Below are 27,916 nucleotides of genomic sequence, written 5' to 3' on the forward strand. Positions count from 1 at the left end.
GGTTTGTTCACTGATTTTGTTTGTTTTTTTATATTCCACATATGAGTGAAATCATACAGTATTTGTCTTTATCTGTCTGACTTATTTTCACTTAGCATGATACCCTCAAGTTCCATCCATGTTGTCACAAATGGAAATATTTCATCTTTTTTATGGCTGAGTAGTATTCCATTGTGTATGTGTGTATACCACATCTTTATCCATTTATCTGTTGATGGAATAGACAGTTTGTTACCATTTCTTGGCTATTGTAAATAATGCTGCTGTGAACTTAGGGATGCATGTATCTTTTTGAATTGGCGTTTTTGTGTTCTTTGGATAAATACCCAGTGGTGGGATAGCTGGATCATATGGTAGTTTTATTCTTAATATTAAATATTTAAAATATTTTGAGGATTCTCCAGATTGCTTTCCATAGTGGCGCACCGATTTATACTCCTACCAAGACTGTATGAGGGTTTCCTTTTCTCCACATCCTTGCCATCACTTGTTATTTCTTACCTTACCCTCCTTTTTAATTTTAAATTTCTGCTATCATGTTCTTTAAAATTTTCTAATAATTCTTTTTTAATTTTATTTTTTTGTAGTCCCTATTCATGTTCCATGAATGTGTTATCTTCTTTTATGTTTCTATATTTAAGAAAAGATTTTTTTAAAAATCTCTGCATAGTCTATTTCCTCCATGCTTTGCTGTTGTTGTTTTGGTTGTTTTGGTCTCTCTTGTCTATGTAGGAACTTTCCTCAGATGAGTGGCAAAACCTGGCTGGCTACTTGTGATTAAGAATGAGAGACATAGCGGGGAGGGCGTAGCTTAAAGTGGTAGAGCGCGTGCTTAGCATGCACGAGGTCCTGGTTCAATCCCCCGTACTTTCTCTAAAAAGTAAATAAATAAATAAACCTAATTACCTACCCTCCTCCAAAAAAAAAAAAAAAAAAAAAGAAGAAGAAGAAGAAGAAGAATGAGAGACATAGATGCTGATGGTGAGCTCTGACCTTGTGGATGGCCTGATCTGGGTGGGCTGTTCATTGGGGAGCCCTCCATGACAGCGTCTTTGGGTTTCTCTTCTTGGGCTTGATTCCCCTGGAGAAGTCTCTTTCTGTCTCCTGCCAGGGAGGTAAAGGTCTGGCTTCCATAATTCCAGGATCTGAGTGGAAGAAGAGGCCTGGGCGATGGAGGGTAGTTCTCAACAATTTGTACAGGTAGTCATTTAGCCCCTCTGTTTCAGGTTGAGATCCACACTCTCAACTGTGCCCAGTCCAGGGAGCCTCTGCACGCTGCCCTCTCAGAAGAGGAAACTCCTAGCGCTCTGCCATGTTGGGGAAGAACAGTCACCTAGTGGTGGGAGGTGGTAGAAAGAAACTAGGTGTAACTGCTTCTCAAATTCCTTTTTACCTCAATGACTTACACCTTCTCCCACTCTTTTAAGTTCCAGAGGTGCCTGGCACTGCCAGTTCCTGACACTGTTGAGGATTCCTCCATGTGCATTTGGGGCGTTTTCGATGTCCCTACTGCTGGCTGAGGACTCCACTGCCACTGGATTCAGCTTTCCTAGGCCTGCTAAGTCTGTTACGACACATTTATTGAGAAATAAAGACTCAGAATTTAAAAATAAGACGTTATCTTTTATAATTTTGAATTCCAGGAAGAAAGGAGGGGAGTGGCTACCAGCTAGATCTGGGGACCACCATACCCTAGCTTCTTAGCAGAACACCTTGAGGCCACTTTTTTTTTCTTCTCTTTCTTGCTGAAAAGAGAATGGAAATCTGCTGGAGTCCTTGGGCTCACTGTCTGGTCAGCAAACAAAAGCCTGATTAAACAGGCAGGTTAAAAAAATATTTGGGACATCCCAAATCCAGGAATTTTATTCTGAGTTAGCTCATTAATTCACTCTGAAGCAGAAAATTAAGTGACACCGAGGTCATTGCTTCTAATACTGAAGTATATCCCCTCCTAGACCCCGAAATATATCCTCAGTGGAGTGGTTTGGCACTGAACTTTTTACTAATTTATACGATTTGGAGTGGCAGACTTCACCAGTCAGTTCTCCCCCACACCCACTCCCTAGGAATGCTGGGCAGAGGCCACTCTCCCAGCGCAGAACCAACTCAGATTCTGAGGGTGATGCTCAAATGATGCCTAGACGAATGGGAAGAGGGCAAAGATAGCCCACCTATACAAATACAAAAAGACGGCCAGAGAGTTGCCTCTGGTCTGGGTGATTTAAGCAGAAAAGAAAAAAAACCTACACAGAAACTTTGTAAAAAGTTTGGTAAGGAAAAATGAAAGAAAAATGGCATAAAAGCTCAGGTAAAGGATTTATTCTGGAAGAAGACCAGTACAGAGAAAACAATTTAAATCAGTCTCCAACGTAAAAATGTTGAACCAAGAGTTCAAACGGGAGGTAATGTGAAATAACAGAATGAAGTGGGAAGCGGGCCAGCCCGTGCAAGGAAAACAAAAAGCAATGGGATTGCAGAACTAATGAACCAATTTGAAAACATAAGAAGCAAGATCTGTTCTCTCGGGTATGGAAGACTGACATGAGACTGTCACCCAGTCTGCACATTCGGTGAACATTTGTGCAAACTCAGCCATTTATTTCTCCTGGATTTTCAGTGTTTCTTCTCTTTGGAGCTCCATCCTTTTCCTGTGCTTGGTTCGGAGCCCAGATCTCAACAGGATGTTTTCTTTTCCTGGTATCTTATTGTAACCAGTTCCCTAGAGTTGGGAAAAGGTAACAGCCCTCCTTTAGACCTTTGTGTGTGTTGGGTGGTGTGTGTGTGGGATGGTGCTTCCTGCCTTCAGAAAGCTTCCTGAGGCTTTTGTCATCTGTCAGTTGAACAGAATGGCTGTTTGGACGGTTCCAGAGGGAACTTGACCTTGTGGCTTTGTCATGCTATGTGAGATTAAACATTTTATAATATCTCAGACCTGAGGCAGGTTAAATCTTAGAGCAGAATAGATTGGGCTGGTCAGAATCTTGGACCTTGTAAGTAAGATGATTTCTATCACCACTGTCACGGACAAGTCACTTGATCTCTCTCAGGTTCGGTTTCCTTATAAAATGGACCAGATCAGGGTTTCTCATCCTTGGCACTGTTGTTTGGGGCTGTCTGAGCCTGTGTGTTGTAGGATGTTTAGCAGCAACCCTGGTCTCTCCCCACTAGATGCCCATAGCACCCTCCAATCATGACAATCAAAAAGGCCTCCGGGGTCAGGGCATATAGCTCAGTGGTAGAGTATGTGTGCTTAACATGCACAAGGTCCTGGGTTCAATCCCCAGTACCACCATCAAAATAAATAAGTAAATAAACCTAATTACCTCCCCCCCCAAAAAAACAAAAACAAACAAACAAAAACAAAAAGCCACCAAAATAATTTTTTAAAGTCCTCCAGATACTGCTGAATATCCCTTAGGGGCAAAATCACTCCCCATTGAGAACCATTGGACTAGACCATCTTCTGTCTGCTCTGGGTTTCTGAGATTATAGGAGACATTCCATTCTTTCCCCCTCTTTCCAAAGTATATTTTCTCTAATCCTTTAGTCCTTAGGGAAACTCCTATTTGAGTCAAGAATGTGATTTGGAATCATTAAATGCTACATCTACCAATTTAAGGTACTGGCCCCATCTTGGGCCAGGATCGAGATAGATACCTGTTCTCCATCCCTGCAGTTCAAGGAGGAGGTTCTGCAGTCGTCATGGAATCTGTGTAGGAGGAGGACAAGGGCTTTGCAGAGAAACAGGTATAGGCTGGAAGGCAAAGGGGGTATTAACAGATGAGGTCTGCTGCTGTTGGGAATGCGTGGGGACAGTGTGTTCTCTCTCTCTCTCTCTCTCTCTCTCTCTCTCTTTCTTTCTCTCTCAAATGTAAAATGCTTCCCAAATAACTGCAAGCTTATCATTATCTTGTATAAAAATGGCCCTCATTCTTGAGTCCTTTCTTTATAAAAAAAAAAGTCTTATTCAACAATACTTATGAGAAATAGTAGCACTTCCTGCCCTGGAAGATTAATTGCCATTTCACCATTTTGTGTCTTTGTTTTGTCTTTTTGTTTCAAAATATTAATATAACTGAATAGTACTTACTATTATAAGCTATGCTTTTAAGAAGAGGTGAATTGTTTTGGTTTCCATTTTTGATTGATTCTTCTATTTGTGTCAATTGGTAACTTCACAGCTCCTTTCATCCAAGTTGTAGGCAACCTTAGGAAGAAGGAAATAGCTGTTTTGGAACCGAGGGGAAGTGACTTGCATCTACAGGATGACCGGGAGCTCGTATTTCTAACCTCTTTTTGTCCCCAGTTTGAGATTTTCTTTCTACTAATCAAAGTTGTCAGGTCCCTGAGGCTTTGTTTTAGAGACCTTCTAGTGCCTTAACCTTCTGGCTCTGAACTTTAGGGAAGAGAGTAGGGAAAATAAGATTGAAAATGGGGATTTCCTGTGAAAGAGAAAGTAAAGAGTCATTCCTGTAACTCTGTCCAGCATCTTGATGGGTCTGAGGTTAGGGTTTGGTTTCTCAGAAAGCAGGCATTGGTCGTAACACACTCCTCTCAGATGTTGGCAGCAGCCCAAGTTTCGGATGTCATAACTTTGGACATTTGAGTCTTATGCAGCCTCTGGGTGTGCTGACCAAGGCAGTGTGATCAAGCCATTGTTCACCCATCTCCACACTTTCTGATGCTTGTGACCTCCTCCCCTCTCTCCCCATCCCATCGCCCAATGAGCAAACTTCAGTAGGAACATTCTCAGATTAAGCAATTGTCTTTCAACAGTTATAGGGAGCAGTACCCTGTTCTTGCCCTGTGCCTGACAATTTATGGCCTCTATTTTGGTCTCTCTCACTTCTGCAAAGGACAATTTAGATACAAAATTATAGTAAACTATAATTTTAGATAACTAATATTTTATAAGGATAAGCCAAGGTACTTGTCTTCAAATGAAGACACTATGGAACTGTTCCAAATTAAGCAAAACTGCATTTGGTTTTTGAATTTGAAGTTTTTATCTAAAAATTCTCTGGTGAGTTTTTAAAAACCACTTTCTTGAGATGTAATTCACATATAATACCATTCACCCACTTAAAGTGTAGGATTCATTCAGTGGCTTTTAATATATTCACAGAATTGTGCATCCATCAGCACTGTCCATTTTAAAACACTTTCATTACCCCAGAAGGAAACTCTGTTCTCCTTAGGCGTCACTTCCAACTTCCCCATCCCTCCTGTCTAGGCAACGACTCATCTGCTTTCTGTCTCTGTGGATTCGCATGTTCTGGATGTTTTGTACGTTTGGGATCGCATATCACGTGGTCCTCTGTGACTGGCTTCTTTGACTTCACATGTTTTAAAGACTCATCCGTATTGTCACACGTTTCAGTACTTCACTCCTTTTTATGACAGTAACATTCCATTGTCTGAGTGTACCACATTTATTTATCCATTCATCAGGTTGGTGGACATTTGGGTGGTTTTCTACTTTTTGGCAATTATGGGTAAGTTGCGGTGGAGACCTGTGTTTTCACTTCTCATGGGTATGTGTCTAAAAGTGGAATTGCTGAATCACATGGCAGCTCTTCATTTGTTTGAGGAACTGCCAGACCGTTTCCCCAGCAGCTGCACCATTTTCCATTCCCATGAGCACTGTGTGAGGCCTCTAGTGACTTTTAGCTTATGCTTCAGGTGTAATGCCTTCTTTCCCAAACTAGACTGTAGGTTCCTTGAGGTCAAGAAATTGATTTATATTTTTTTTTATAACCTCCATAGACTTCACATGGTTATGGGCATTTTATTGTGCAATTGCTAGACACTTCTCTTCTCTGGGCCTAAGTTTCCTCCTTTGTAAAATGGGAGTGATTATAGTATTAATCTCTGAGGGTTGCTGTGAGCTTTAAATGAAAGGATGCATGGAAAATGTATCAGACAATGTATTCCATGTAGTGAGTCTCGAATAACTGTTACTACTATTATTATTGTGGGCACTTTTTCCTTATTGAGACTGAATTATTGATTGAGTTTTTACTCTAATATGAGCTTTTAAAAGTATGTTGGCTAAGGCTGCGATATCTCAGACACTGGTTAAAAATGAGTGTATAGAAAGATGCTAGGATGGCAGAAGCTTTGGATATGAGTGTTTGTATCTGTACATCCACACACTACCACACTTCTCACTGAATTTGAGTGAACAGTTCAGGGAAGAACATTTCTAGATCCTTCTGGCTTGCAAAATTGGACTGGCCAGGACAGCCATAGTTTACCTGTCATGTTCCTCAAGAAAAAGAGATCTCTCTCTCAGAAATCCCTGTGAAAGAATCTCTGAGACTTATGCATTGGGGGTTCTGAAGCTTGGGGGTGTCAGGAGGGTGGCAGCCCCGGGATGGGTGTGTGTAGGTGGTTGCACAGATCTCCGGGTGCGGGGGGTCACCTTATTCAGCCGTGAGCAGAATGGCTCATTCCTCTCCCAGCAAACAGTGTGCAGTTATGCCACTTGGGAGGTTCATTCATTCTGCAGGCATTTGCTAAATCATTATTTTATGCCAGATGCCAGAGATGGGCGGGAATGAGGGTGTCGGGATGGGAAGGGAGCTGTCATGTTTGAAAGTGAATGAATGAGGCTTAGTGTTCAAGAAGCCGAATACAGTGAGTGACTTGTGGCGTCCTCAGCAAGTAAAGTGAGACTCGGGCACCACTGCCCCAAGTGCAGCCTGACTCTCTCCCTTCCCAAGCTTGCCAAGTCCCTCTCTTCCTAGACTGTCCCATCCTTGATCCTGACTTGGGGACTTCGCACCTGTTCTTCCTATACCTGGAAAACTATCCCCCCAGATCTTCACAGGGTTGGTTCCTCCCGTCACCTCTGGAGTGTGATGGAGGTTTGACAGAAGGTCCTCCGAGGACCATTGGAAAGACCGCAATATGTGTCATTTTTTAGAATGACCTTGTTTATTTTCTTGTGTTTTTTGGTTGTCTCTCCCCCTCCACATCAAGTATAAGCATCTTAGGAGCAGGAATCTTGTTTAGCTTCTTCATCGGGGTCTTTCCTGGAAGGATGTCTGGCACATAGCAGGTGTTCAATAAATCATCATTGTTGAATGGATTAAAGAATGTATACGCAGAGAAACAAACTGGAAAATGGGAGACATGTCACAAACTTCATGGAGGAGCAATAAGAAACCAATTTGAAATCACTGGATTCTCCCTTATTACGAAGGTCAAATGCCATTTTAAAAAGATGCTGATGGTGCCAAGTACCATTCTAAGACTGAACTAAGAGCTATACACACATTAACCCATTTAATCCTCTCAATAACTATGAGGCGTGTGTGGTCATCCCAGTTTTACAGATGAGGAAACTGGCACAGAGATTTAATAACTTGCCCAAAGTCACAGCTAGTAAGTAGAGGAGCAGGGATTTGGACCTTAACCACCTGACTCCAAAACTCACCTAAATTATTTTGCTTTACTTTGTCAAGGTAATCATTGCATCATATCAAAGAAAGGCACACCCTGGTTCAATTCCAGAGTCCAGTCCACGCCAGTGCCCGGGAGACAATAAGTTTAGTGGGAAGAGCATCTGGATGGGGAACCAGAGACCTGTTTCTGCTCATTCTGGAGTGGCCAGTCAGTAGCCTTGCCCACTCCAGATGGCTGTGTTTTGCAGGAGTATCTCAATCCCAAAACAAGGAACCTCGACTCTGGCCTTAGACGGTCTCTAAGTTTCTTTCCAACATAAGTGTTAAGCACCGAAGAAGTGGAATCATTGAAACTTATTTTACTTCCCAGACCTCTGCCCGGGAGCCACATGCTTACAGTCCCACGCGCGCAGTGTATGTACATGGAAAAGATCTGGAAGGTTGCCCCTAAACCCTTAGTGGTTATTTCCCTTCAAGTGTGGGGATAAGGAGGGGAATTTCACATTGTATTTATACATCTCTATTGCTGATTTTCAACAAGAACAGTGCTACTTCTATATTATTAAAAACATCAGAAATGCAAAAAAATTGAAGTGGTTTGTAGTTAGTTACCAACAGTTTCTGTGTATGTCGGTATTTCTAAGGGAAGGATCTTGAGAGTATCAGGAAGGCTTGTTTTCAAGTAGTAGGACCATTTCCTCCTGTTTTGTTTAGCCTTAACTTATTCCACCTGGGAAGATGCATTTGCTTAGCAAGGAGGATCTTCAGCCCAGAGCCATTCAGAGAGACTTGGTTGTGCCTTCAGATATCTGAAGCACTGTCAGGGAAAGAGGAACAGACTTGCTGTTGCTTCAGAGTGGAATTACCAGCATTGCGTAGAGTGGAAAGGACGAGGTGTGGAGTCCCAGCCTGGTGTGCACGGGTAAACAGTGGAGCTGTCTTCCTATGTCTGGTTACTGTTGCCACATAAAAGTCCTCTTGGCTTTTATAAAGTGTTTATTTTGTAGCTGCCACCTTACTAAAGGTTCTAATGTTTCTAATAGTTGTTCAGTTGATTCCCATGATTTCTGCAGACAGATACTATGCATCCTTCTTACCAATATTATACCTTATTTTGTTTTCTTGTCTAAGTGAATTCTCAGAACACTGTTGAGTAATAGCAGTGTGATAATACAGTCCTGTGTCTGAGGTGACATGAAATACCTTACTTTCTGGGGCCCCTCCTTGTGCTTCAGCATTAATGCATCTCTTCTTAGATACACAGAGGTCACTTGTCTCCTCAGAAGGGGCATAAAGGGTCTTCTGTTCAATTTTATGTTTGCATTTAAGATTTATATACGTTGATGAGTTGGTGCCATTATTCCAGAACGTATTCACATGTTTATTGTGGGTGAAAGAAGTTTAGAAATTTTTGGTGAAATACCTGTAGCGTTTAATATCTAGGTATTTTGTGATTACTTTAAAACTGTATTTTAAATATGTATTTCCTTTTTTCTGTTCTGAAGTAGTGATTTCCACTAATTTGTCTTCTAGCTCACTGATCTGTTCTTCTGCTTCAGTTAGTCTATTCTTGGTTCCTTCTAGTGTATTGTTCATTTCAATGATTTTATTCTTCAACTTTGGGTATTCTTCATATTTTTCAATTCTTTGCTAAGAAACGCTCTGGGCATCTATACTCCTCTTGAGTTCTCTGAATATCTTAGCTATCATTACTTTAAACTCTTTCTTAGGTAAATTACCTATCTCCTCATCACTTATTTCTTCTTCTGGGATTTTATCTTGTGCTTTGTCCTGGGAGATGTTCCTTTGCCGCCTCATATTTTCTGTCTTTCTATGTGTTTGTAGATTCCTTCCACAGGCTTTGGGATTATTGTTTTCTTATTTCTAGTATCTGCCTCTGGTGGATGAGGCTGGACTAGAGGCTTATGCAGGTTTCCTGGCAGGAGGAACCAGTGCCTGCCCACTGCCGGGTGAGGCTTGGTCCTGGACCTCTGGTTGGTGGGGCTGTGTCTAGAGGCCTTTGTGGCTTAGGAAGTCTGCCGATGGGTGCGGCTGTGTTGTTTGGCCTGAGGCTTCCCTGCAGGCTGTTGGGTGGGGCTAGGTCTTGTTGCTAATGATCTAATCAAGATGTCAGCCTCCAGGAAAGCTCATGTAGATTAACACTCCCGGAATGTCTGCCACCAGCTTTTATGTCCCCTGAGTGAGCCACAGCTGTCCCCCATGTCCCTAGGAGACCCTCCAAATCCAGCAGGCAGGTCTGGCCCAGGTTCCTATGAAATCACTGCCTCTGAGTCTCTGTTTCCCCCAGTCCCAGTGGGGCTCCTGGACCCAAGCCCCCCTGGCCTTCAAAGCCACATGTCCTGGGCTCTCCTTCTCTTCCCAGTACCAGGACCCAAGCTGGGGAGCCTGACATGGGGCTTAGAGCTCTCACTCCTGTGGGAGGGTCTCTGCGACTTAACAAATCTTCAGCTTGTGGGTTGCCCACCCTGGGGGTATGGGGCCCAATTATATTGTAAGCACACCCCTCCTACCATTGTACTGTGGTTCCCTCTTTATGTTTCCAGTTGCAGAAGATCTTTTTTGCTATGTTCCAGTCTTTTTTCGATGGTTGTATAGCATTCAGTTGTTGTTTCGTAGTTGCGAAGAGAGGCAAGCTCATGGTCCTACCACTCTGCCATCTTGACTGGAACCCTATATTTCCTTTTCATAGGGTTTTACAGTGTCATCACAATAGGTGCCTTTTGTTGAGTGCTTTGTATGTGCCAGATATCTTACCAGGCATTTGGCTCATTAATCTTCACAACAGGTCATTAGAGTATTACAATTTTAATTTTGCAGATGAGAAAACTGAAGCCTAAAATGTTTTGTACTTGCTCAAGGTCCACAGCTAACAAATGCCTCAACTTGGATTTTCCGTTGTCTAACTTCAGTGCTTCCCAGGCATTTTTCCTTAATCATAAGGGTTGGGAGTGACCTTTGCCTGAGTAACTAGCCTTGTACCCTCATACCGCTGGGGGTTATTCAACAGGGTGCCTTTCAGAACTGCCCCTATTGAGCTGCAATAACTGGAAATTCCCTGTACTGTGGATTGGTCAAAGAGGAGGAAAGTTGTGGCCGGAGTTTTCACTCCATTAAGTGCCTCAGCAGGGTGGAGGTGCTTCTCCAGGTGCATGTGTCGGGGCAGCATGGAGCTCTGGGGCTACAGAGTGTAGACTGCTTGAAGCCCCCATGCTTCAGAGGCCTTTGGTGATGCTCCCACTTCTCCCAAGCTTCCAGCCCATGTCGTATTAGTCATGCTATTTGAGATGGTTTGGTGGGCCGTGGGCTTAGGTGCCCTGACACATGTCACTGCCGAGGGCAGACATGGGTGCCAGGGCTGTAAGGGCAGGGATTCCCCAGGGGAGGAGTTTGCAGCTGTCCTAGAGCCTGCGCTGAGGGGCTCCAGTGGATATACTGGGTGCATCTGAAGGTGTCCCTGGTAATCTAGACCGCCTGCTGTTTTTCTCAGGACTTGGGAGGGATTGGTTATGTTTGAGAGTCACCCAGGACCTAGAGGATGTGGTTGAGAAGGAATCTACTTTCTTAGCCCTTCGGCCATGAGGGAAGCAGAGTCCATCAGAGCCACAGTCCTTACAAATATGGAGAAGTTGAAGCTGCCCTGGTGTCTCCTGTCCCATATACACAGACTAGGTGGCAGTGGCGTGGACAGTTGGCCATAGAGACGTGGGGTTTGGTATGTAGAAATAAGACCTGCTGGCGGGACCAGCTGGGAAGGCTTTATTGTTTCTCTCCAACAAAAGAGGACTTACAAGGGAGATGAAATGTGATTGCCAGGGATTATTTGTGAGGAAGTAGCCCAACCGACTTGATTCTTAATGCTCAAGTGGGCTCTAATCCTTGTTTCCTTTTCGGTATTGGATTAGAAAAATGTAGGGCAGGATTAGAATTGGCTGACAACAATACCCACTGCAAATACAGGCCCCGAGAATTTCAGAACAGGAATCACTGGGCAGCAAACGCTGAACCCACAGCAGTGCTTCCAGTCGTCAGGACTTCTGACACTTGTTTTCATTTTCCGATTATATCTCTGCCTTCCCCTATCAAAAGGTGAGTGGAATTTAAAATCAGTGATCTTTTTTTTTTTTAAACATTTTTTATTGATTTATAATCATTTTACAATGTTGTGTCAAATTCCAGTGTTCAGCACAATTTTTCAGTTATTCATGGACATATACACACTCATTGTCACATTTTTTTCTCTGTGAGTTATCATAACATTTTGTGTATATTTCCCTGTGCTATACAGTGTAGTCTATTCTACAATTTTGAAATCCCAGTCTATCTCAGTGATCTTTTTTTAAGTGAGTTTAAATTAATTTTGTGTGGCAGCCAAAAAAAAAAAAAAGTTCATCCTCAGTAATACAAAAAAGATAGTGAAATATGCCATTTTCTGCAGTCATGTTAGCAAACAAACCTCAAGGTATTATTTAACAGTTAGTATATTATTTTGGAGAGCCATACAGAGTACTGATGGGGGTATAAAATGTGCTTTTGGAAAATAATTCAGCAGAATTTATCAAGAGCCCTGCACATTTATACTTTTGCCCTATTCATTTCACACCCAGAAAGCACTCCTAACAGAATAATTTGTGCAAAGAGAGGCCCTGGGAACAAAGATGTTCACTGACACATTACTTTTAGCGCATTTTTCCTGTTATAATAACTAATACATTGTTAATGCAGAAAGCTCAGAAAAACATAGGAAGGCACAAATTGGAACTTAAAAGATTAATCAGACTCTTAAAGCACATAAATAGCATTTTGTTATAAAATTTTCTAATTTTTCCTATGCATATATCCTTTAAAGAATAGTTGCAGTGTGCCTTTTCCCCTGAGCTGCATAGTTTGAGCATTTTCTCCCTCTCTTGTACTCACCTGTGGAAACTCTAACCCTAGTTGAAACCAACTCTTCTTTCCCTCCTGGCTTACCCCTGGACAATGGAACGTTATTGGTTTAAAAAAAAAATCACACAATTGAGCTGCCTGGTCTTACTTTAAATTTATGGTCACGAACCTCAAATTAGCCCTTCATCCTGTTGAGAAATGCTGAAACATCTCTGTAGGAAATCCACTTTCCCAGTCTTTGGGAAGATATGTGATATCATCTTTCTTCAAACCTTCCATAAATAACACCACTCTTCCCACTCTGAGCCAGTGACCTCGTGTCCAGCAAGGAAGGCCCTCACCTCTGCCCAGTCTCTTCAAGCCTACCAGTCGTCTCCTGTCTCTTCCCCACCGGATGCAACATGATGCCTGCCTCCTTGTCCCCGGTCAGATTCCTCCTGTGTCTCAGATCATCCCAGCCCCTTCCTCCTCCTCAGGGACCGCAGTCTTTTATCCATCCGCCTCCTACGTCATCAGTCTCCTGTCTTTTGTTTTATTACCAATACCATTAAAAAATACCCTAATTTCTCACATCTTAAAAAAAAAAGTTCCTTGATTTCACATTCTCTGTCTACCCTGTCTAGCTTTCATACTTTTTTTCTGCTACCTTTTATAGCAAAACCTCTTGAAGATTTGTCTAGTCTGTCTTCTCTTCCTCAGCACTCGTTTTAAACTGGCTTCATCCTTACTGTTTCACGGGAATGTTTGCCAAGGTCAATAGAAGTCATGTTTCCATCCCATCTTACTGATCTTACAAGCATTAAGGATTTTCTCCAACCTTACCTCTTACCTCTGTGTGGTTATAATGCCCAAATTTTTACCTGTAGCTTCAGAGCAGTCTTTCAAGCTCCCCCTACCCAGACCATATCTCCCCTCGGATGTCTCTTAGCCGTCTCAATCTTTAACCAAAAAGGATTCTTGGTATTCTCCTACAAATCAGTTCTCCTCCCTGTAATCTTTCCTGTCTCTACATCAATTTCTTTATTTAAGCCAAGCACCTAGAAGTCATTTATGTTTCGTTCCTTTACTTTCCCCCCACACCCAATTCAGCACCTAGCCCTGTTGCTTTTGCCTCCAAATAGATGCCACATTCACCCACTTCTCACCGCCTCCACTGCCACCAGGCGTGGCTGGGCCTCCTGACTCTACTCCCTGCTTCAGTTCCTGCCCCGCTCCAGTCTTGTCTGTCCAGCACATCAGATGACATCCCCACCCTCGGTGGCTTTTCAGTGCCTTTCGAATAAAACATACTCCTGTGATCTGGCCTCCAACCTCAGCCTCTGCCGTCTTCAGTTCCAAGAAGCGGTCAAACTCCTTTTCCTTTGTGGCTTTCCCTCTTCCTCAGAGAGGCCTTGCCTGATCCCCTCTTAAAGGTAACTCTCCACACCTGGTTTTTTGTTTTCTGCCTCAGCGAAGGTTGTTTATTTACCTCCAAGCCCTTGTGTGGGGCCTGACCGCCCTTTGTGTTTTGTCTGCTTCCTTCCCTGGAGCGTCAGCTCAGAAGGAGCAGCACCACTGCCCTTCATCCCTGGTGCTGGGTCCAGGGAATGACAGAGGGGACGAGTGAGTAGGTATTTTCCGTTATCATTATTTCAAGTGGGTACATAGTATCTGTTGCACAAATGTAACCTGATAGGCTTAACCTCTGCCTTATTATTGGATACATTTGTTCCCAGTTGTTCACACACTGAAACATGGGCAGTAATCTAAAAGGTTACTGGGAAAACTGTTGACTAAATGAGGAACTATTATGCAGGCATTTAAAATCCTGAGAAGCATTTTTATTAACATGGAGAAATGAGTTTTTGTTGTTTGCTTTTTAGGGGAGGTAATGGGGTTTGAACCCAAGACCCCTCGTGCATGTTGAGCATGTGGCCTACCACTGAGCTATTTCCCTCCCCGCTAGAAACGAGTTTTCTTGATGAAAAACACAGAATACAAAATTATATATACAGCATGATCTTAACTGTAAAAGTTCATGGGAAAAACGAGTTGGAAATAAGCAAAAATGTTAATTATATGTTTCAGGATGGCAAGATTACAAATGATTTTTTTATTCTTTGGAAGTATACAAGTGATAATACATGGTATTTTCTTCTTTATATTTTTCTGTGTTTTCCAAGTTTACTGCAATGATTGTGTTTTTTTTTCTTAATAATCAGATAAAAAGTTCTTAAAAATATTAAAACACTTTTATGACACATCAGATTACTGGGGAGTCAAAAGCAGAGTTGAGGACAGTTGTGCTCCAGAGAATGACCTAAACGTTTGAAGCACACTTGCTAATAACAGCTCTTAGCCTTCAGGTCCTTCCAGGCCTGTGCATGATCTGGGTTTAGAAAGAGCAGCAAGAATGCTGTTTCCTGTGAATCCCCTGCAGCCGGGTAGACTTGTGTGTGGTGTGGCATTATAGAAGCTGTGGCTTACAAAAAAATGTTGATTTGGGGGTGCAAGCATCCCACAGATGTGCTCAGGGTTGGAAAGATATCGCAGCTGTTCTTCACATCTGTTTTTGGAGCTTGAGGGGGGCTCATGTGGCCTGGGGTATTCTCATAGCATTTTACTCACTTATTTTAAGGCAGTGGTTCTCAAATCCCAGATCCTTTTGGGAATTTGAGGTCGAAAATGTCTTCATAATGAGGCTAAGATGTTATCTGCATTTTCACTCTTACTCTGTCACAAACGCACAGTGGAGTTTTCCATATGCTGTGGTCTACACCAGATTGCAGAAGCAGCTAGGAGAACCCAGCTGCCTGCTATGAAGCCAGACATTAAGGAGAGTTGCAAAAATGTAGAACAACGCCAGTATTCTCACTAACATTTGTTTTATTGTGGAAAATATAAGTAGCATTTTAATGAAATGCAAGTAGGATGCCGAAGAATGGGTTTATTATTATTTTTAATGAATTAATACATATTTTTTAAATTTCTCAATTTTACTGTAATACAGTAAATGTCAATAGATATTTACCTACATACACAAACACTCTCTGAGGTCCTCAATTTTTAAGAATATAAAGGAGTCCTGAGACCAAAAATCTGAGAACCATTGAATTAAGGAAACAAAAAGAGAATTGTCTTTATGGTGGATTGACTTTGGCTCAGTAGACAGATTGGTTGAATTGCATGACTCAGGAGAACAAAGCCTAGACAGGGCAAGTGGCCTAGCCTAACAGGCAGGGGTTGGAAGTCCTTGGGATTAAATTAAAAAAAATTTTTTTTCCTTCCTCCCTCCTTCCTTTTCCTTCCCTTCTGTAGAGATCATGCATGATGTGATAAAGAAAGTAAAGAAGAAGGGAGAGTGGAAGGTAAGTTGAGGAGCACAATTAATGACCTTAAAGGTGAGTTCATGGGGATGGGGTGACTCGGGTAGCGCTGGGGAGAGCTGCTAGGCGTGGAATGAGAAACTTTGGTGTGTTTAGGAGGGTACAAAGAGCTTCTGATCTGCTATGCCACCTGTTTTATTTTTTAAACTAACCTTGAGGAAGCTGCCTCATGAAATGAAAACTGATTGGACCTTGTAACTGCAGCAGAAAGCTTGCGGACCCACATTTTTCTCTCTCCTGTTGCCCGGGTTTACATCATTGAAGAAGGAGAGAAGTAGCCTTGTTTTAGCTTCCTCTCTCCACTTCTGGTCCATAGGAAACATCGGTAACTCAGTACTCTGCATTTCTGGGCTCTTTGTGAAGTCTGATGCAGTCAGTGGGGGAGAAGGTCATAGCAGATGCCGGACAGGCTGTGAGCTGTGCCCTTTGCTTCCAGGTGCTGGTGGTGGACCAGCTGAGCATGAGGATGCTCTCCTCCTGCTGCAAGATGACGGACATCATGACGGAGGGGATAACAAGTGAGCGCGGCCTCCCTTCTGCCCTCCGGCAGCACTCAGCCTTCCCTGGGGTGTTCTTTCTCCTCCCTAGTCGTTGTTATCCCACTTGACTTTAGATCTTCCAACAACCTGGGTGGTAGTACTGTAAGTTCCTGAGAGAGACCCCAGGCTTTCTTGTTCATCGCTGAACCCCCGGCACCTAATCCAGTGTTAGATGCCCATTAAATATCTGGGAAAGGATGCCAAGAGGAAGGCTAAATCAACGGGGGGGGGGGGGGGGAGAGGAGGAGGCAGGCAGGCCACCCAAAAGGAAAAATGGGAAAAAGACCTAAATAGGCACTTAACAAAGAAAGAAATCCAAATGGCCAATAAATAACATGAAAAATTGCACATCCTTATTAGTGGTCAGGGAATGCAATTAAAACCAGAGTGAGATACTACTATGCACTCAGATTGGAGTATTTAAACCATGATAATGCCAAGTGACAGCGAGGATATAGAAAAATGGGAACTCTGAGTGTCAGTTGGTTCAGCTACCTTCCAAAACACTTGGTGGTGTCTAGGAGAGTTGAGGGTATACTTGTCCTGTAAGCCAGCAAGTCCACAGTTAGATGTGTGTCCTAGACAGCTCAGGCATGCATGTCCAGGATGCACATGCAGGGATGCTCTCAGAGCATTGCTCATGGTAGCCCCACAGTGGGAATTACCAAAACGTCCATCAGGAGTAGAATGCTAAATGAATTGTGGTACAGTCACACAGCAGAATATTATATAGCAAAGAAAAGGAACAAACTCCAACTACTTGCTCATTCTGAAGTGTGAATGAATATAATAAACATAGTGTTGGATAAGAAAAGCAAGATATGAAAGAGTACTTATCAGTCTGCTTTAATTTATGTAATGTTCAAAAACAGGCAGAGCTAAGATATAATGTTTTGAAATGCAGGGACAAGTGAGTCTTAAACAACCATAAAGAGAAGTGATTACTGGTTCTTGTGCTGATGGTAGTTCTCTTTGGAGGGAAGAGAGGGAATGGTGATGAGGGAGGGGAATGAGGGTGGGCGAGAGCACTTCTGCGGTGCTGATGGGTTCTGTTTCCTGATAGGGTGCTGCTTATGCAGACATTTGCTTTATAATTATTTGTATGTTTATGTTTTATTCAGTCTTTGGAATATGTGTTATAATTTCACAATAATAGGTTTTTAAAATAAGTTAAATCACCTGCCGAAGGTCACTAGCCAGTGTCACACCTGAGACTAGGACACAGACCTCCTGGCTCCTGTCCTAAGCTCTTTTTCACATTTGTGTGCAGTTCAAACCTAACTTAGGGGCCCCTATCAAGAGGGATCATGTATTTTGACCTGTGAAACAGCATTGCTTGAAAAGCAGTCTATTTTGAGATAGTATTTCAAACAAGGAAGTTAACCTTTGTTTTTCCTCCTAAAAAATGTTGGGGAGGAACATATCTATTGCAATGCAGCTCCCAATTTTTCCCCTGGAGATGACTTTATATGGTATGTGGCCCACAGACTACTGCTGGTGTTTGTCAAAATTACTGCTTTACCACAATTACAGGAGGAAGAGTAGGGAGGGTTGAGATTTTCATAAAGCTAAAGAATTTAATTTGAAAGTTTGTCCTGTATTCTAAGATTATATTTTTTCTATTATTTGGTGTTAAAATGTTTTAAAATTGTGAAAGTATGGTGATAATATAATGTGGATTTTCTTGTTGATTAAATTCTATGTGAACTATATATAAACAGGTAAAATAATTTGGGGGGTACAATCACACCTTGGATGCGATTCCTTCATTTTTAAAAAACACATTTCCAAATCTAGTTTGTCTCTTACCAGAAACTGGAAAGGGAGTACGTAATTTTTGGTGTAACTATTGGTCCTTCAGTGATCCAAGACCAGACTTGCCCCTGATTTGAGCTCACAAAGTTACTTTCCTCATTGAATTTTTTAAACTTTTTTCCCCTCTATCACAAGTGTAACCGGGGGAAAAGCCAAATGCAGCTAATAAGCATCTAACAAAGCAGCAGCGTGATCCTGCCCTCCCTTCTCCTCCTCCCACATCCCCGAGGGTCCATCACCCCAGAGGCAGCTGTTCTGCTTGTCCTTCTGGTTACTTTTTTGATATTTCTAAATAAGTGCTTAGACGATTATCTCTCGATTATCTCTCGATTCGCGGATATTAGATGTTCTCTATTGACTTCCTGTGGTAGATAAGGGTTCAGCTCTCCCCTCCTGCACACAGTCTCTTCCCCATCCTAGAAGTTTTTTTTTTAATGTCCTTACTTGGCAAAATTTGAAATTAGGAAGCCTGTGTTGCCCCCCTGAAAAAATTATTGGCCTATGAAATTAAAAAATCTGCAACCACTGGTAAAGTAGGTGGTTGATATTAATTTGGTATTAATTATTGATATTAATTTGAACATTATTCAGGATGAAAAGTCATTATAAATGTTACAAGGCATATTTCTAAAGTGATGCTTTTACTTGCTTACATCATCTGCACGAGAAGAATGGCACCGCATGATTGTCCTGCTCTCTCCAGTGCCAGAGGACAGTGCTGTGTGGTGATGCGTCCTAGGCTTTATCAGGTGACAAGTGAGGTGATGATTTTCCCAGAGGGCTTCTTTCCAGACGAAGCGGCTGATGTCCTGCAAAAGAAACAAGCAAACCAAACAACCTGCGGTTTGCTTTAACAAAATCTGATGCTTAGTCTTTGAACTATTGAGAGGAACACTCTAATACAGAGGATATATCTTCATGTGATGTGCAGAGGACAATAATAAAAACCATCCAATTGTTGAAAAACAAACCCAACGTGGAAATTCTAAAGGAATTGGGATTATATCAGACAGATGAGAAAAAGACTGAAAGAAAAGGCAATCGAGTGTTCTTGATAGAATGAGGTAGCATTTCCCATTTTCAGTCAGGGCAGATCAAGGAATTAAACTGAAATGAGAGGTGGGAAGTATTTAGGTGATAAGATTTCAGGTTTTCTACCGTGTTGAGCATCCTGAGACAGTGGAATGTGGCAGCTCTAGGGACTAGGGATGGGGAGAATGAGTCTTTTTTCTCCCCCACCGTAGACTTTTGTTGTGCCAGTCTGAAGGTGGCCTCGCCCTGTGGCTTCTAGTTTCATGATCTCCAGTTGTGCTTTCTGATTCACTGTGGGCTGCTGTTCTGTTGTCTAGTTGTGGAAGACATCAACAAACGCAGAGAGCCGCTGCCCAGCCTGGAGGCCGTGTATCTCATCACTCCTTCTGAGAAGGTAAACCCTCCCCAGAAAGAGCTCTGGCCGAGGTTACATGTGCTGGCTTGGGGTCTGTGTGGCACAGCGTCTGACCTTTCTAGGCTAAGCACGCATTTAACACACTGCTCTGCTTAAGCATGCACCCCACAAATGGGGAAGTGGTGGGTGAAGAGGGCATTACGCTGTCTGCAGTACAGGCCACTGCCCGGAAAGCCAGACCAGCTTCCCCGTTTCCCCCCGGCACCCCATCTCTAGTAGAGGTCATTTTATCTAGTGATCCACCTGGAGAGCTTGGGCATTTATGCTTTCAGATTTATTTCATCAATATCCAGTTAGTATTCAAATTTACCTGTCTTATCATTTTGGGGGGTTGGTTCAAATCAGCATCCAAACAAAGCCCTCCTCATTGCTTTTGATTGCTGGTTGTCTTAAGTCTCTTAATCTATGCAGGTTCCCCCGTTTTCATGTTTTCTTTTCACTTTTGGGAACTGGCTTATGTGTGAGTTTCTGCAGATACAACTTAAGTTGCCAGAACTTCATCGCCATGAATCTCCTGGCAGGTTTCTGACCAGTTTCCATTTTTGTGGGTCTCTTCTTAGGAACCCAAGTTTTGGTGACTCCAAAGAACCAGTGCTGTCATTCTGGAATGAGCTGGGTGGCTTTTGTTCATCCAAACTCTGAGATAATCCTAATGTTAAGTCCTCAGAACTCAGTTATGGCCAAACACACAGCAGAAATGCCTTACTGTTGTGCATGAAGCTTGAAGCCTGCATGGATTTGATGCCATTCAGATTTAGGTTCCATTTGCTTCCAGAATTGGATTCAGTTTCCTATTTTTCCCCTCTCCACAGTCTGTCCACTCTCTCATCAGTGACTTTAAGGACCCACCGACCGCCAAGTACCGGGCTGCACATGTTTTCTTCACTGACTGTGAGTACGGCTGTCAGCTGCGCCCCGACCTTCCCGGTTAGCCCTCCTGCACAGCCAGACTGACCCACAACCAAGCCAAGTCAACAGGGAAGAAATGGGTTGTTCCCATGTTTGTCATGATCTTTTATTTTCTCTTCAGAAGACAAATTGCGTAAGAGATAAAAATAAACGCACACAAATACAAACCTACTAGGTCAGGCAGTCCTTCCTGATGAAAAATAACTCCTCTTCTCAGGGCCAGTGTGTTTAATGCTGAGAATAATTTTCCCATGCTAGCTTAGCGTTTCACTGTACAGACCTCCAGATACCACTATAAACTGCAGTGAGTTTCCACCCATTTTTCAACTACAAAGATACTCTGGTGATATTTGTATCAGATAGAACTATATCATTGTCCTAGAATCTGTTTTCTTACTTTGTGGACGTTTTGTGCATGGAGCCTAGTGCAGAAGCATTTTGGTCGATCTTTGTAATATTAAGCAGAGAGAGATGAGTAGGGCTGGAGAGCTAACAGTTCACCCGGTGTTCTCTCTGGGGAAAGCCCCACAGAACTCACCACGGAGAAATGGGGAAAGGTTCTTGCAGAGAATAACTTTACGCTCTTTGAAGATGGGTGGCAAAGAAAGCAGGTAGACAGCATTAGTAAGAAGAAACCAGTAACACATTTCTAGGGACCTGAAGCTATTTGTTGGTTCAGGAGAGTCATGAGAAATCGTGGTTCTCCCACCAAGTGGGTCTTCTGTGCAGCTGAGTTCCTTAGAGGGCCTGGGGAAATGTCTGCATCACATTTCCCAAGGATTTTATTTTTCTTTACTTACTTTATTTTTCATAAGTATCTCAGATGTGTGGTGTTTGTTTATTTTGCAGGCCTTTTCCTTATCTCCTTTCAATTGCTCCTGGCTCTTTTTCTTCCTCTCCTTAATATCAGAAAATAGTTTTTATTAGCTTCCAATATCTCAGTCTTTCCTGCCATTTGTTCCTTTGTTATACATTGAGAGCCTCGTAGATGGTTTTATATTCCTTTTATACCCTAGAGATAGTAAGTTTCAGGATGGAATGAACTTTCTATTTGCCTTTAAAAAATCCTAATAAAATACAGAATTCACCAGACATGTGTGACTGTTGAAATGAGCCAGCAAATGGACATGAAAACCTACTGTCTTTTTCATTCTCGCAGCTTGTCCAGACGCCCTGTTTAACGAGCTGGTAAAATCTCGAGCAGCCAAAGTCATCAAAACTCTGACGGAAATCAACATTGCATTCCTCCCATATGAATCCCAGGTGAGGCTGCCTGAGGGGGCATAGAAAATCTGCATCCTGGTTATTCTATCAGGCCCAGTCTGAGCAGGAGGGGTGGGGTGTCATAAAGAGAGTTGGGGAGGGAGTTGCTGAGTGCTGGGTTGTGAGTGGATGTTTATGTAATGGAAACAGTGTTCCTCAGGAGTCGACCCAGGATGCCCTCATCTTACTCTCTGGTTCCTTCTGACTTTTTCCAGCCACTGTGCCCTCTTGCTGTTCATTTCACCTCACTCACGGTGTTCACTCCTATTGGCTGCGTCCTTGAATAACCAGAAAGTAGCCAATCCAGAAAGAGCATGGCAGGAGGGGAGGGGAAGGGATCAGACAACACCCATCTGCTGCAAAGGAGACTGTTTTTATGTAGAGATAACCTCAGCTTGTCATGTGCTGAAGGAACAGATGGTAGCCTTCGTCATGATGAGCTGTTAACGCTTCACGTGCCAAAACCTCTCCCCTTGGGAAAAAAACAAAGTCAGTAAACCAGTAAAAGTGAGGCTGATCATGAGAGAATATACAAAATTTGTACCTTAGAATTTTAAGATTGTTAAAATGCCTCTTTCTAGCAAAGAAACAAAAATAACACAACTTTCATGCATTTTGTAGGGGTAAGAGATGCCTGTGGCATGTGGGTCCTTACACATCGGCTTCTAGTGCTGGACAGTGACCAGTTCTTAGGGAAGAAGAGATGGAAAAAATAAAGTGTGAATATTTTAAAAAGACAGCCTCTTTCCCTTCTCCCTTGGCCTAAAGCCTATTCCCAGCTCGAGGGCAGGGATTTTTTTTCCTCTGTGTGAGCCTGTCACCACCTGGATTGAACAAAATCCAACTTTAGCATATCCAACCGTATTATATTTCTTATATTTTTGAAAAGTAATAAACTTAAAAGAAAAAACAAACCCTCAGGTTTGCCAGATCAGGGTAGTTTACATAAGAGAGAGTCTAAGAGAGTACTGATAGCTGGCAGGCTAAGTAGTTTAAGAGGAAATTTTAAACTTCTAGAACCCTCAAAGAAAAAAAAGAAGAAGGAAGAAAAATACCTGCAACATACTACTGAGGATAGGAAATTATTAAATCCATAAAAAGCTGCTTTATCTACCACAGTCACAGCACAGTTTCTAGCTTGTCCCTTATTTACTTGAACTTATAAGGGCCAGTGACACAGACACAGGCACATGCCTGCCTCAGGGCCTTGGCACAGCCATCTCTCCTCAGGGAGTCCCCTGCTGGAGAGAAACCTTGCACCTCCTTCATACCCTTGCTCAAATGTCCCCTCCTCAAGGGGGCCTGCTGTCCTCCCTGCCCAGCCTGCGGGCATTCTGTCCCTGCTTATTTATTATGTTCTCAGACTCTTGCCAGTTTCTCACATACCATAGGACTGATTTTTCATTATATGTATTGTTCATTGTCTGCCTTCTCCTATAAGATTGCACACTCCTTGAGGACAGTAACAGTTTGGTCACTAACGGTCACCAAGTGTTGAGCACAGTGCTTGGCACCCAGCAGATGCCCAGCCACATTTGTGGAATGAATGAAAAGCATTCTGTAGCCTCTACCGAGGTTGGAGAAGACTCTGACCGGTCACCATTCTGGATGCAAACAGGCCTGTATCTATATTTATATATATTTTCCCCCTTCTCAGGTGTATTCCTTGGATTCTGCTGACTCTTTCCAAAGCTTTTACAGTCCCCACAAGGCTCAGATGAAGAATCCTATCCTGGAGCGCCTGGCGGAGCAGATTGCAACCCTGTGTGCCACCCTGAAGGAGTACCCAGCCGTGCGGTACCGGGGGTAAGGCAGGGCACCAGCTTGCCTTCGGCGGCCCCCCGGGGGGCTGCGGAGCAGGGAGCTTCCTCTGGCCCTACAGTGCCTCTGGCAGTTGTCTCCAGAAGATCAAGATTTGAGCCTCCACATTTATAATTATTTTCCAGTGTTTTTGTTACTTTCTAAATTTTATTATGAAATACACTAATACATACAGAAAAGGGCATGAAATACATATATTCAAGTATTGAATATCCAGGTGTGAACCACCATATATCTGCAGCCCAGGTTTCCTACAGTTTTTCATCTCTTTGTCACCTTTAAAAACAAATACCATCTTGCAAAGGATGTTTCAGAGTAAGATAAAATAGAGAAAATTCTCCGAAGGACGGAGTCCCCAGATTTTATGAAGTCATTCACTTTATATAAAAGTCACTTGCCTGCCGTGTGCTAAGTGCTAGGCAGCGGGACTTAACCTGAGGACACAGCCCCTGCCCTTTGAAGCCCCTGCTCCAGGCAGGTAGGTAAGGTGTGTACCAACAGACGTGAGCATGAGCTGTGCACACCTACAGTACAGGCCTGCGACACCGGTGCCTTAGGATGGTACAGGCCACAGGCCTGGGCGCCTGGAGCAGGGAGAGGGCCCTTTGAGTTGAGAGGAGCAAGGACAGCTTCAGACCGGAGGTGACATCTGAGTTAGATCCTGGAGGACAGGTTTGGATCTCAGTAGCCCGATGAGGAGCAGAGGGCGTTTTGTGTGGACACTGGGCTGAGCAGAAGCGTAAAGGTAGGAAAACAAAGGGCGAGTTTGAGGAGCCTTGGGAGTCTTGTACTGTGCACGTGCAGGCAGTGGGGCAACATGAAGCCATTTCTGGAAGCCTCGGATGACAGATGTGGGATCCTGCCCTTCCGTGGTTCTCCCTGGACAGCCTTTGGGGGATTTGCACAGGGGAGTGAAGGCAGTGCTGTGGGGGTGTGAAGACGTGGGTGTGAGCGAGAGTCACAGTCCCACAAGGAGAAGCCAGAGGCGGTGGGGTCCCTGCGGGAGGAGCTGAGGACCTGAGCTGAAAGTGCCAGGCATCCTCACCGCCTGCTGGTCCGCGGGAATGTGCACCGCAGAGCAGCGCCTCCTCCCTGCCCTCCTTAGGGTGCTCCTGACAGACAGAAGCCCACCTCCTGGCAGAGCAGTGGGGGTTTGCGGTTCACTCGTTGAGGGGCTGGGGCTGGGAGCAGCGCTGCAAGGAACTAGACAGTCATTTCTGTTCCAGGCACTGAGCTAAGTGTTTTCTTTGTCCTTTCTGACTGCACATGTAATATGAGTATATTCTCATTGTGGAAGAGCAGTGCAGATGAAGCTCGAGTCCCCCTTGACCCTTCCGTGCTGGCCTGCCTTCCTCCCTGAGGGCAGACAGTGCCGCCGACTGGGGCACCAGCCGCTCACCCTCTGCTGCTCTCCTTTGTCAGGGAATACAAGGATAATGCTTTGCTGGCTCAGCTAATCCAGGACAAGCTCGACGCCTACAAAGCCGATGACCCGACAATGGGGGAGGTGAGTCCTGACCTAGCCCACATGTTTCTCGCCGAGCGACCACGGTGTTCGTGTGGCAGCCCGGGCACGGCTCGGTTTGGTTGCTCACAGAGCGTCCACGAGCACCCCGTTCCCATGCAGTGAGCTCCCGGGAAACACTCAAGCCCTCGGGCAGGCAATACAGATTCTGCTCAGTGCAGCCCAGTGACCAGCTTGTTCCTGTTGGCTGGAACTTTCCCAGTATTAGCACTGGAAGTCCTGCGTCCATCCCTCAGATGGTACAGTATCAAAACCAGAAGATTGACATTGGTACATTCTCCAGACCTTATTCAGATTTCACTAGTTTGTACACATGCTCGTGTGTGTATGTACAAGTCTGTGCAGTTTTATCACAAGTGTAGATTCACGTAACCATCACTGCAGTCAAGACACAGAACTGTTACATCACTATCTTTATTTAAGAACTGGCAGCCCCAGATTCTGGGAACCCCCTCAGTCCCAGGCCGGCTGGATGGTGGGTCACCCTATGTATAGCTGAACCTAGGTGGCGCTCCCCTTCATAGGCTCTCTTTGGACCTCAGCCGCAGTTCTGGATCTGCTTCAGAGGACCCTCGTTATGAAATAGACACATGGCGTGTATCAGTGTCCCTGCCCAGCAGTAAATGGACTTAGTGCTGTCTGAGTCAGAATTCACTTCCTGTGGCCACCTGTTACAGGAGCGGTAGCAGTGCTAGTCGGGGAAGCTGGAGTCGTGTGGGGTGGCTCCTGAAAGCACTCCCTGTGTCCTTCCTTCCAGGGCCCAGACAAGGCTCGCTCCCAGCTCCTGATCCTGGACCGTGGTTTCGACCCCAGTTCCCCCGTGCTTCATGAATTGACTTTTCAGGCGATGAGTTACGACCTGCTGCCTATTGAAAATGATGTATACAAGTAAGCACACGGACCCGGGGTGACTGCAGCTTTGCAAGTGAGCCGAACACACCTCCTAGGAAGGGCAGGTGCATTGATCCAGTCTTGCTAAGCCTGCAGTCTCTTCTGTGAGGTCCCAAGTTCCCAGTTGTACCACCAGCCAGAAACTCCCGCCCCTTTTTGGGGAGAACAGGAACTTTAGATCTTTAGTTTGTAGCCTGCTTGGGTGTGTTAGTATGTTGACTTTTGTGTGTGACAGCTTATCTTATTCAGAATTGAAACTTCTTAACTATAGATCATGAAATATGTTGATAAAATATACCAACAGGTGTTACTTACTGAATTTCATTTGCAGTTTTCTTCATTATAAACAACATTTTTCTTGGTAGCAATCATCAGAAACTCAGTCTCTAAAACTTACTTTTCTTTTTATGGGAACAGACTATACTGTTGTCATGTTATTTGTTTTATAATATTAATCATAAAGATAGTGGTTTCAAAATGAAGGTCCCCAAAATATGACTGAATCTCAGCTTTCCCCCTTTTGGTACTTCTAATACTTGCTTTCCTTTAGACATTCATGATTTCACATGTGAAAATTTGCTGAGGGTTGGTTGCAGGCAGCTGCGGAGTGCTATTTAGGTCCCACACATTTGAGATGGTATCCTGGTCCTTTCCCAGCAAAGAGCAAGTGCGGTCTCTGCCTTTCCCTTACAAGTCCCTCTGAACCCAGGTTCACGCCTGAACCAGGTGGCTCCGGTGGAGCGCCTATCAGCTGAGCCTGGAGATTTTAAAACAGGACTTCAAGCCAGTTTGACACTGATTAGACCTTTGGGTATCTCCCTGCCCAAGAAATTGTTAGCCTTGTTAGATGCAGCAGACCTGACTCAGACAGTGATGCATCAGATCATTTGGATGAACATCCATCTGTTATAACACAGGGGGATGGATGAATTTTGTGGGACATCTCCCCTCTAGGTACGAGACAAGCGGCATCGGGGAGGCGCGAGTGAAGGAAGTGCTCCTGGACGAGGATGACGACCTCTGGATAGCGCTGCGCCACAAGCACATCGCGGAGGTGTCCCAGTAAGAGCCCCCAGGCCTCAGCCAGCCCCGCCCCTGCTCCAGGGCTCACCCCTCTGACCCAGGCGATCACAGTCGATGGTGCCCATTCTCAGGGCAATTTGAGCAGAGCTCACCAGTGGAGGAATTCGTGCTTCAGCTTGGCCACATGCTAACCAGTGATGATGAGTGCCTTCTGTTATCTGAGCTCAGGCTACGCCGACTTCACGAAGTTAGAAAACCCATTCTGTGTTAGAATTGCTTTTAGAATTTTTAGAAAGCATTTGTAGCTCTCTCAGCAAAATGCTCTATAAACACTAAACACTTAAAGCCAGTTTGTTTCATTGAAAGATCCAGACTCCACTACACACAATTTGAGTTTCTTTTATGTAGCTGGTGTGTCCCCTTCCTCCCTGTTGTCATACCTAAAATTTCTGGGCAAGAGTTGATGTGCTGATCCATGTACTGAACCAGTACCTTGCTCTGAAAATGTTTCAAAATGTTTCTAACACTGGAAGTTTTTAATAAGACCTTTAAACTGGAGACAAGCCTGCTTTTGCAGAAGGACACATTCTGCTACATTGAGTTGGTGATAGCCTCAGGAAGTTCAAAAGGAAGAGAGAAGAAACTACAGCCTGGTCAGTTCTGTTGTTTAGAAAACCGATCTCCAAACTCTTTGGATCACTCAGCTTTAGAAAAATGTTAATTCCCATTTCCAGTATATAAGTTTATTTATGCATTAACCGTATGCTTTATTGTACCAATATGTTTATTTCACAGCATATACAAAAAGATAAATTTGAAAAAGATAAGTAGCTGTTCTAGTATTTTCTTCTCTGTTCTCAAATCACCTTGTACATCCCACTAGGGAGACCCCTGATCTAGAACATTAGGAAAATGATGTATCGCTGTCTCTCCTCTTAGAAAACCACTTTAAATGTGTACCTTCCGGAGCAGGAAAAGTCACCACGTGTTCCTAAAGGAAGGAG

The 27,916-nt window shown here is 43.7% G+C and overlaps 1 protein-coding gene across 2 annotated transcripts in view; it reads left to right on the plus strand.

The window, feature by feature from the left end:
• Positions 1–27,916, plus strand: part of STXBP1 (syntaxin binding protein 1) — a 62,314-nt gene that overhangs the window by 14,276 nt on the left and 20,122 nt on the right. For both annotated transcript variants that reach the window (XM_032478498.1, XM_032478499.1), the window contains exons 2-10: positions 15,612–15,661; positions 16,116–16,197; positions 19,383–19,459; positions 20,293–20,371; positions 21,549–21,652; positions 23,310–23,458; positions 24,896–24,980; positions 25,756–25,886; positions 26,844–26,951. In XM_032478498.1, the coding sequence (XP_032334389.1) occupies positions 15,612–15,661; positions 16,116–16,197; positions 19,383–19,459; positions 20,293–20,371; positions 21,549–21,652; positions 23,310–23,458; positions 24,896–24,980; positions 25,756–25,886; positions 26,844–26,951 (865 nt within the window). The remainder of the gene's footprint in view (positions 1–15,611; positions 15,662–16,115; positions 16,198–19,382; positions 19,460–20,292; positions 20,372–21,548; positions 21,653–23,309; positions 23,459–24,895; positions 24,981–25,755; positions 25,887–26,843; positions 26,952–27,916) is intronic.

The sequence above is a fragment of the Camelus ferus genome, chromosome 4 (genome assembly GCF_009834535.1).
Source record: "Camelus ferus isolate YT-003-E chromosome 4, BCGSAC_Cfer_1.0, whole genome shotgun sequence".
In the NCBI taxonomy this organism is placed as follows: Eukaryota; Metazoa; Chordata; class Mammalia; order Artiodactyla; family Camelidae; genus Camelus; species Camelus ferus.